An 11,410-nucleotide genomic window follows, 5' to 3' on the forward strand; every position below is an offset into this window, starting at 1 on the left:
ATTTATTCTTTCAGTCCTAATGATAAACTGTTTAGGCCAAAGATAATGGTATTGCCAGTATGCTGAAGTTCTCACGAGTGTATACAATTTTAATTTTTAACCTAATTAAATAGAATAATCCAATATAACACCATGCATTACAATTACAGGACTTTCTTTAGACATTTAGCGTGTGAGAGTAAACTTTGTAATTTACGCACGTGTGTTTAACCACAGTTACAAGTCTCTTCAATATCATGCGTTCTTATACAATTCTTTGGTTCCCTCGTGCAGGAAAAGAAATTAAACAAAAATTAGCTGACTTTTGTTGCTGTTTTATAAGTTCGAAAAGTGATGCGGTTGTGCATAAACATGAAATACTGATTAAAGCTTAAAATAATAACCAAAAAAACTAATTAAGCAGATCTTAAATGGGACAGTCTTAAGTATTTGTGAGAATAGAGCTTGGACCACAATTGCAAGTCTTGAATATTCTGCGTTCTCCATTTTCACCTGTAGAGATATGTATAATATGTAGAAAAAAGGATTTATGATCATATGGAACATAATTTTCCATCAGATAGCATCTAATAGAGTTATTAGATTTATCTCTTAAACTTTGTCAACATTATTCATTTAAATGTCAAAGTGGATATGGTCAAAGTTATTTTTGGAACAATATTCATATAAGAAAATTGACACAAAAACAAGAAACCCATCAATTTTCATGAAAAATGCTTTTTTAATTAAGATTTAATTTGATATTTGAAAAGTCAACTCGGACAAAAGTTTAAATTAAGGAACTGAGTATTTGTTTAGTCATTATGTTCGTATATTCCATTAAATGCAGAGGAAATGCTAATTTTTTCACATAAGTTTCTTTATTAATTACGAGCGATGTAATATATTGACAAATTACTCTAGTCGCGAACCTATATATGCTGAAATTTGACTGAGTGTTCTTAACATCTTGGTTTTTGATTTGAACGATGAAGATCGAATTTGGAGGCCTGTAGCATCCGATTTCGAGCCCCGAACATCAATTCTATTTTTGTAATTTCTCCTCTTTCTTCAATTGATTTGTTGTTGCTTTTATTGCTATGTTGCTCCGTGTTTGACACTTATTGTATAATCAATTTGGAGAACTTTTGTAACCCTCTTATTGTTATAGTGGAGCTTTTCGGATCCTTGTGATCACGTATTTTATACCTTGGACTTGAAGAGTTTTTACGTTATAATTTAGTGTTCTTTGTGTTCTTTATATTCGGGTTTACCTCTTTCTCAACGTAACACGATCTTCACCAGCTGAATAAGGAATTTACGAAAAGAAAGAGCAAAAAGTACTCCAGAATGCATTCTCATTATGGCTGGTAAGTGACTCCAATATTATGCAATTATATCAGAGTATGTGTCTTAATCAAGTCTAGAAGACATGTAAGGTTAAATTTCTCGGATTAGTTTATTCAAAATACTATTACATGTTACGACCAAAAAACGTGAGGAAGCGTGAACATCTTTTATACTCATGAATAATAAAAATGACGAGTCTTTAAAATGGATATACTTTTCTTGCACGGAAAAATTACAATTGTATTTACACTTTGGAAGAACGTATGTTCCAAGGTAAAACAACTATTTCTGCACATCATTTTTCATTTTTTTTTTATTTAGCTCACTAGTTTGTAAACTAAATAACGGTTGTTAAAACAAAGAATGAATCTAAAAATAACAAGTACATAGTGAAAGAACACACCAGCCCAGCTACTACTCTTTAATCTTTAATTAGCACTTAGGGGTGTTAGTTTCTGCTGAAAAAATAGGGTTACATGCATGGTTAACATCAATAGAGAAAGAATATCTGCATGCAGATAGACTTCAATTTTCTTTTTACAACTAAAGATAATCGTTGACAATTCTACCACAAATTAGGAAATGTTACACGAAAGAGGTCGGTGAAAGCATTAAAATTCTATACCACGCGGTCTTAGGGTTTGAAACTAAGCTTCTTTTTTCTCAAGCCAAAACTATAAATAGAAGTTCTTTTGTTTCCAATTTCACCATCAAACTTTGCAACAAAAAATCATGACAACTTTCAACAAGTTAAAAATCTTTCTCTTTCTTTCAATTTGCCTTTCATCATCATGGTTTACCTCAGCAAATATGCATGATGACTTTCTTGAATGCCTTTCTCACAAAACTATGAACTCAAATTCAATGTCACAAATCATCTACACACCCAAAAACTCATCATATTCCACCATTTTGAAGTCTTTTGAAAGTAACCTAAGGATAACCTCCGACTTCAAACCATCAATTATTTTCACTCCTATAGACGAATCTCAAATCCAGGCAGCTATACATTGCTCCAAGAAACATGGCCTACAAATCAGAATTCGAAGCGGTGGACATGACTATGAAGGCCTTTCCTATATTTCTGAAACCCCTTTTGTCATCATTGATCTTAGAAACCTAAGATCAATCTCCATTGATACCGAAAACAAGACTGCTTGGATTCAAGCTGGCGCGACCCTTGGGGAAGTTTACTATAGAATCGCCGAGAAAAGCAAAACATTGGCCTTTGTTGCCGGGGTTTGCCCTACTGTTGGTGTTGGAGGACACTTTAGTGGTGGAGGCTATGGCATGATGTCCCGAAAATTCGGTACTGCTGCTGATAACATTATTGATGCTAAGCTAATCGATGCCAATGGAAGAATACTGGATAAAAAATCAATGGGGGAAGATCTGTTTTGGGCTATTAGAGGAGGTGGAGGGACTACCTTTGGTATCATTATTTCATGGAAGGTGAAACTACTCGATATTCCAGAAAAGGTGACCGTGTTCAACGTGACACGAACATTGGAAGAAAACGCAACTCAACTAGTCTACAAATGGCAACATATCGCGGACAAAGTTGATGACAATCTCCTTCTCAGGCTTTTTCTGAGTAGCAGTGAATCTCCATTTCGGCGTGGGCAAAGGACTGTCCACGCCTCTTTCACTACAATGTTCGTCGGAGGAGTTGATGAACTCCTCCACGAAATGCAAAAGAGCTTCCCTGAACTAGGGTTGGCGAAAGAAGATTGCATTGAGATGAGTTGGATCGAATCTATACTCTTCTTTGCTGGTTTCCCTAGGAGCACATCACTTGATGTGTTGCTAAATAGGAACATCACAACTAATCAAAGGGGATACTTCAAAGGGAAATCAGATTATGTCCAACAACTAATTTCTATAAATGGTCTCAAAGGTATATGGAAACTGTTCAACCATGTAGATGAAAATTCAGCGGAATTGCAATTCAGTCCTTACGGAGGAAAATTGAATGACTTCATAGAATCTGAAACTCCATTCCCACATAGAGCTGGAAATATATTTATGATCCATTATGGGGTGGGTTGGGAAAAAATGGAAAGTTCTAAAAAACATATAGCTTGGATTCGAAATCTTTATCGATACATGGCTAGGTATGTGTCAAAATCTCCTAGAGCTGCTTATTTCAACTACAGAGATCTTGATTTGGGAGTGAACAACAAAGGAAACACAAGCTATGCACAAGCACGAATTTGGGGAGCGAAATACTTCAAGAACAACTTTGATAGATTGGTGCAAGTGAAGACTAAGGTTGATCCAACAAACTTCTTTAGGAATGAACAAAGTATTCCTCCTATCTCATCTTAATTAAGCTTAGTGGTAATTTATGTAGTCCGCAAAGCCATTACTGTTGTCAAAAAATAAGGATTTTCTTACCGTTCTTTTACGTATATATTTACTAATAGTGAGAAATAAATGGAGCCATGGTGTTCCATAAAATTGTGTAAGATATCTTCTGATTTATGATTAATACATTTTATATTAAATGTTTTCACGTTAGGATTTGTGAACTTGGACATACATATGTGTTAATTAATAATAAATGTATGGTATTTGCTATCATATTTCAATCACAAAGCTCTGGCAGAAATGCAGGTTAAGACTGCGTAAAATAGACCCTTGTGGTCCGATCCTTTCCTGAACCCCGCACATAGCGAAAACTTATAGTGCCCCAGAGTTGCCCCCTATTTCAATCACCAAACTGTATCTTGATAATTTGACATGATTATCTGGAAGAGATGATGGTTTTCATCTTAAAGTTATGTATTAACAATATAATTAATCAACCATCTATATCGTATTAAATCATTGAGAAATGACACGGAGAGATTTTGAGTTGATTTTTGGTTAAAAATTTATGGAATAAGTGAAACCCTATAGGGTGTACAAGTATACGACTTGTAGAGCATCAGGTACAAATACATAGAGTCCCATAAATTTTGTTTGAATTTTTCCTCTTGACACCTTAACGAAGATCTTGGCCTATTGAACACCTAATGTTATCGATGTGCTAATTGATTACATTTTTGACATCTCTAAACAATCTAAAATGCTTAAATGCTAATCGAAGTTAACATGAAAAATAGTACAACGAGAAAAAGACTTGTCATCAAAGAAATTAAAATAGAAAAGTCAAAATCTAAATAAAGAAGAAGAAAGATTAACTGGAAAAGAAGAATTCCGGAAAAGCTCCATCTCTCTTGCCTTTTGCCTCTCTTCTGGCTTCTTAAAGTAAAAAGTTAGAATTGTGGGGCAAATCATTTTTCTTTTGAGAAGTGTTTGAGACAACAACAAAAAATTTCGAAGTCGAGTTGGAAAAAGATGGTCGGAATTCAACATTATGATGATGGCAGAATCTAAAAATTAAAAGTGGGAAAGAGAAGAAGGTCGTAATTCGTAAATTAATTTTTCCAGCAGTATGTTGAGATACAAGCAAATAATATTACTTAAGCCACTTGGGCCACCTCTTTCTTTTACTATTGGGCCCAGAAGCCCACAGTGTATTTATTTTAGTTTGTAGTGTAATTAATGGGCCAGCCCATTTTATAGATAGAGAGAACAATACATTTGTATGGACAGATTTTCATTCTGAGAGTGAATTTGCAAAATGGAAAACCTAGAAGCTTCCGTCTCTCTCTCTCTCTACCCTTACCATAAACTCAAACAAAACTTCAACGATTTGCGCGTCGATCAAGTTTTAAAATGGTATCAGAGCCCAGATTTGGATTGATTGGGTAATAATCTCTCGTCCGATGTTACCCTCGCACATTTTCATCGGGGTTTTGTGGTTCCGCTATTTCTTGGCATTTCTAAGCTTTTCCGGCGAGATTTTCCGGTGTTGCCAACGAAATTTAGTGCCTTTCTACTAGCACTTGAATGTTTCTGGTGATTGATCGAACCTATTTGGTATTATCTGAGACGTCTTCCTCAACCTAGGGTTTGGTGGTTTCTGCAATTGCACATTAAGCTGGGTTCGTTTGTTCTTATCACTGATTTTTTGACAAGGTCGTTATTCCTTCCGGTCGCAAAGGAAATTTGGTAACCCTAGTTATCTCTCCTCATTGTTTAATTGTGTGTGTATTTTTTCTGATTAATTATGTACAAAATTTTGAATGGTGATGATTCCACATCTGCGTTACCAACTGCTCGTTCTACTACTTCTAGTTCTGTTTTTATGAGGATGATTATACACATCCATGTCATCCCTTTTATGTGCATCCGTCTGATGTTTTAGGGTCTTCATTAGTTTCTGTACCTGTTGATGATACTGGGTATGGGAGTTGGAGAGGAACCATTCTTGTGGCTTTGTTTGTTAGAAATAAACTGGATTTCATTAATGGATCTTCAGTTAAGCCTCCTGACAGTTCTCCCTTGGCGAGACAGTGGCAGAGGTGTAATGATTTGGTCATCTATTGGTTAACCAACTCCTTGTCTAAAGACAGTGCTCGTAGTGTTGAGTACCCTGAACTTGCCAAAGATATTTGGAGTGAGTTGGAGAAAAAATATGGTCAAGTAAATGCTGTAATGGTTTTTGAGCTTCCGAAAGAACTAGCTCACATCTCATAGGGGTCACTTGATATTGCTTCTTATATCAATAAAATGAAGCAATTGTGGGATGAAATTGACGCCTTGTCAATCAGTAGAGTCAGGTCTTGTAGCAACTGTGGTTTCAAATCTGATTATCAAAAAGATGTTGATGTTCAAAAGGTGTATCAATTTTTGATGGGTATCAATAATGTATATGTGCAAATTAGAAGTAATATATTCATGATTAAACCTTTTCCATCTATGAACACTATCTATAATATATTATTGTCAGATGAGAAGCAGAGGCAGGTTTCTACCTCTCCTCAGCTTCTCCCTACATCTGCCTCTTTCAATGTTGGGATGTCTAAATAAGGCTTTCCTTCCAAAGTTAATTTTGATGCTCAAAGACCCCTTACATGAAAATATTGTAAGAAACCAGATCACACCGTTGACAAGTGCTACAAACTACATGTGTATCCTTCAAACTTTAAATTCACAAAAGGGCCTGGCAATAGGAAAACTGCAACTCATATTGAAGTGAACTCCCCTTGTCCTCCTGCTAATGTGGATTCTAATATGGTTCCTGATTCTGTCAAGTCATTTGAGTTTGGTAATGTTTCAATGGTTCCTGGTTTGACACAAGATCGATTCTCCCAGTTGATGATGATACTACAACAGTCCCATGTGTCTGCTGATTCCTCCTCTACTCCCACTCTGATGGTTTCTACTAACTTTGCTAGTAAACTGTTATCAGAAAGTATTCTGCTAAAGTCATGCATGCTTTCACAAGTATATAGTTTTGTTTGGATAATAGACTCTGGAGCTTCTGATCACATGACTTCTCGTAAGGATTTACTTTTTAATCTGCAACACTACCTATACCTTGTCTAGTTTCTCTACTAAATGGTTACAAAGTCAAAGTTCATTTAGTAGGATATTTGACTTTGTTTCCAAATTTCACAATTCATTATTTTTTTATGTTCCTTCATTTCAATACAATCGTATTTCAGTTCATAAGCTATTAGAACAATATAATGGGATTGTTCTATTTACTAGAACTCTTTGTGCTACACAGGCCCCTTCTCTGAAGATGCCTTTGGTTCTTGGTAAATTAGACCACAATCTCTACAAGCTTTTACTTCCTCTTGTTGCTTCTCCTAGTACCATATCCACTTACTCTTCTAGAGATACTTTCCCTGTTATTCCCCCTGTTATTTTCCCTGTCTGTGTTTTTCCTGAGATACAAGCTAATGCAAAGAATGTAAATCTTACTGATGTTGATGAAACACATTTAAATACTGATGAAGTTTTGAATAATATCAATAAAATGGATGTGGTTTGGCATTATAGGCTTGGGCATATTTCTTTTTCTTGAATGAAACACATTTATATGCTTGGTTCACAGTTATCTTCCAAACAGTCCTTTTCTTGCCCAATATGTCCACTAGCTAGACAAATAAGATTACCATTTTCTGATAGTAGTATACAATCTACAAAGCCTTTTCAGTTGATCCACATTAACATCTGGGGTCCATATCACTCTCTTACCTATACTAGCTCCAAATACTTTGTAACCATTGTTGATAAATTTTCAAGAGCCACTTGGATCCACCTAATGGGAGTCAAAAGAAAAGCTTTTGACCTCTTAAAAGCCTTCATTGTCATGGCTGAAACTCAATTCCAATTGAAAGTCCAACATGTAAGAAGTGATAATGCCTTAGAGTTGGGATCCAACACTCTTGGATCAAATTTATTTTCCTGAGATGAATCAGACAACATGTCCTCACGCTCCACAACAAAATGGAGTTATGGAAAGGAAACACAGACATATTTTGGAAACTGCTAGAGCTCTTCTTTTCCAATTTGGCCTTCCTCTTAGATTTTGAGGAGACTGCATACTCACATCAACCTATTTGATAAATAGGTTCCCTTCTAGTGTGTTAAAGGACAAAAGTCCCTATGAAATCTTATATAACAAAATCCCCACATACTCAAATCTTAGAGCCTTTGACTGTTTATGTTACTCTACTATCCCAAAACCTCATAGGGACAAACTACAGTGTAGGGTCATTCCTTGTGTGTTTATTGGTTATCCCTTTGGGAAGAAAGCCTATAAGTTGTATGATTTACAGAATAAAGTCTGTTTTATCTCCAGAGATGTTATATTTCATGAACATGTTTTCCCGTTTGTTCAATCTGGATCTACTTCTCATACTATGTCAAATCTGCCATTTTCTACCTGTTTTGATCACTTTGTTAAGCAAAATTCTTCATTGTTGCATGATATCTTTTACCCTACTCCATTAGTTCCATCTTATGTTTCTCCTCATCCATCTAATCCTGCTCCTTCTGTTTCTGCAATATCTCTGAACAACTCTCCTGCTTCCTCTAATCTCCCTCTTTCTTTCCCTGAATCTGATTTTCCTCCTTTAATGAGATCATCTAGGCCTCAGAATTCTCCTTATTATCTGCAAAATTATGTCTGCACTCTACCTAATTCTAGCTCTAGGTCTTCCAAGTCAACTGTTATGTCTACTTCTAGTGAGCATCATGTATTTGAGCCTACTACTTATTCTTAGGCAACAGCTATCCCTGAGTGGAAAAATGCTATGAGGAAAGAGTTTGAGGCATTGAAGACTAATGGTACTTGGGACATAGTTAAGTTATCCAAGGGCAAGAAGCTAATTGATTGCAATGGGTATACAAAATTAAGTACAAAGCTGATGGGAGTATAGAAAGATATAATGCTAGGGTTGTGGTAAGGGGTATACACAAGTTGAAGGCATAGACTTCCATAAAACCTTCTTACCTGTAGTTAAAATGTCTACTGTTAAAACTTTAATTGTTGTAGCTGTTAAAAGAAACTGGCCACTATTCCAACTAGATGTTAATAATGCTTTCTTGGATGGGGACTTAGATGAAGAAGTCTTTATGAAGCTTCCACCTCGTCTTTCAGTATCTAACGTATCTCTTGCTTCTATTTACACTCCTTTGGCCTATAAACTGAAAAAATCTTTGTATGGATTGAGACATGCTTCAAGGCAATGGTATGCCAAATTGTCTCAATCTTTGTCCTCTAGAGGTTATGAGCATTCCTTCAATGAATATTCACTTTTTACTAAAGGTTCTAGTGATACCTTGGTACTCTTAGTGGTATATATTGATGATATCATCATCACTGGGACAAATCTATCTGAGATTGTTGCTGTGAAAACCTTCCTCCATGATCAATTTAAGATTAACGATTTAGGCCATCTTAACTATTTTCTGGGTATTGAAGTGTTGTATTCTGAGGGTGGGGGCGTTGTTGTATCAGAAAAAGGTTGTGCATGATATCCTCAAAGAGTTCCACTCATATGATTGTTCTTCAGTGATATCCCCCTTGAGATGCATGACAACCTGCAGGCTGATCATGGTGATCCCCTGCCCAATCCTGAGACTTATAGGTGTTTAGTAGGTAAACTCAATTTCTTAACCGATACAAAACCTGACATTTGCTTTGTAGTGAAACATTTAAGTTAGTTTATGCAGAGGCCTTGCCTTCATCACATACAGGTTGCTTTACAATTGCTTAGGTATCTCAAGGGTTCTCTTGATTTTGGGATCTTCTATAATAATTCTCCTAATCTTTCTCTTAGTGCTATTGTGATAGTGATTGGGGATTTTTCCCGGACAGTAGGAAGTCTATCAGTGGGTTTTGCATTTTATTAGGGGGATGTCTAGTCGGCTAGAAGTCCAAGAAGTAATCTGTTGTCTCCTTGTCATCTGCAGAAGCTGAATACAGGTCTATAAGTAAGGCCACTGCTAAAATCACTTGTGTTTGCAGGCTTCTTTCTGATTTTGGTGTTATTTTTTCTTCTCCTATTAGTGTGTTTTGTGATAACCAGACAACCATACACATTGCTAAGAATCATGTCTTCCATGAGCGCATCAAACACATTGAATTGAATTGACATTTTGTTCGCATCAAGTTGAATGAAGGTATGCTTTAGCTGCTTCACACTTCCAGTGCCAATCAGCTTGCTAATATGTTCACTAAACCATTGGGGGGAGTAGTTCATCATCTGTATCTTCGCAAGTTGGGGGTTATCTCACCCTCCAACTTGTCGGGAGGTGTTGAGATACGAGCAAATGATATTACTTAAGCCACTTGGGCCACCTTCTTTCTTTTACTATTGGGCCCAAAAGCCCACAATGTATTTATTTTAGTTTGTAGTGTAATTAGTGGGCCAACCCATTTTATAGATAGAGAGAACAATACATTTGTACAGACAGATTTTCATTCTGAGTGAATTTGCAAAATGGAAAACCTAGAAGCTTCCGTATCTCTCTCTAACCTCACCATAAACTTAGATAAAACTTCAACGATTTGTGTGTCAATCAAGTCTTAACACAATATGCGCTCAAGCTCAGGAAGGAGACATGCACTCTATCGCGTGTATTTAATAGGCATGTTTTTCGACAACATAAGATGCTCTATAGATTGATCTAAAAATACAAGTTAGAGAGAGCTATCTAATATTCTACCTATATGTTGAATATCTTATTAACAAAGATATCATGCACTTTAGGGGGCAATGATCGATTGAATTTTTTTGGTCCTTTTGATTATCTAATTGCTTATTTATAAACCCCCTTGTAAATTCGAAGAGGTGAGAGGGCGGGAATCGAGTTAGTTAGGTGGTTAAAAATAGAGTTTCCTTTTACAATGGAGGCCCCTAAAGTTTGAGATTGTGCACTTAAATCCTTTCCGGAAAATAATTAGGGAATTTGAAACAATATAAATAACAACTCACAAATAATAGAACTAGCTGATAGTATTGAACTTCTCAAACAAAATTACAATAGTCTAGTAAAGGAAATTGCAATAGATAGTAATTAAGGAACCCACATATAATGAAAAGAGAAGAATGGGGATGAGAACAGAGTTAACAGAAGGAGGTGAGAGGATAGAAACTTTCTTCAACAAAATAGCATGTCTCAGTAAAGCCTACTACTGACTACTTATAACTAACTTTGGCCCTTCACACGCTGCTTGGCACATGCCTCTCTACATGTTTTCTTTTTCCCAGCCTCAACAACAAAATCCACCAACTTTCTAGAGGGAATTTTCACACGCTTGCTCTTCCTGATAGCAGTGGCAGCAGGTTCATTATTCTTGTCCTCCATGGTTGCCAAGGTGTTGCCTATGTCATCAGTAGTATTCATAACAATACTCCCTTCCCGTGAAAAAACCTTATCCTCAAGGTTTAGTGGAAATTCATCACTGGGGGGGGGGGGTGAAATCCGTTAGTTGTAAAGGCGTAACTTGTTGAGCAGGTTCGCCAATACAATGCTTGAGCATAGAGACATGGAAGACATGATGGATTCGAGTAGTGTCCGGCAATTCCAGTTTGCACGCCACTTGGCCAATGCGCTTAAGAACGTGAAAAGGCCCAAAGTAGCGCCTGCCCAGTTTGGGGTGTTGCAACATACACACTGAATTTTGACGATAAGGCTTAAACTTGACGAACACCTAGTCCCCTTCTGCAAA

The 11,410-nt window shown here is 36.4% G+C and overlaps 2 protein-coding genes across 2 annotated transcripts; both read left to right on the top strand.

Annotated features, from left to right (window-relative positions):
• Nucleotides 1–2,051: 2,051 nt before the first annotated feature.
• On the top strand, nt 2,052–3,833 carry LOC104227327 (tetrahydroberberine oxidase-like). Its single transcript, XM_009779551.2, has one exon. It carries the CDS (start codon nt 2,062–2,064, stop codon nt 3,655–3,657), a length of 1,596 nt encoding a protein of 531 aa, XP_009777853.1. The 5' UTR covers nt 2,052–2,061; the 3' UTR covers nt 3,658–3,833.
• A 1,613-nt stretch (nt 3,834–5,446) lies between these two features.
• LOC104227328 (uncharacterized) lies at nt 5,447–5,916 on the top strand. Its single transcript, XM_070165803.1, has 2 exons — nt 5,447–5,498; nt 5,585–5,916. Exons 1-2 carry the CDS (start codon nt 5,447–5,449, stop codon nt 5,914–5,916), a joined length of 384 nt encoding a protein of 127 aa, XP_070021904.1.
• Nucleotides 5,917–11,410: the final 5,494 nt, after the last annotated feature.

The sequence above is a fragment of the Nicotiana sylvestris genome, chromosome 2 (genome assembly GCF_000393655.2).
Source record: "Nicotiana sylvestris chromosome 2, ASM39365v2, whole genome shotgun sequence".
In the NCBI taxonomy this organism is placed as follows: domain Eukaryota; kingdom Viridiplantae; phylum Streptophyta; class Magnoliopsida; order Solanales; family Solanaceae; genus Nicotiana; species Nicotiana sylvestris.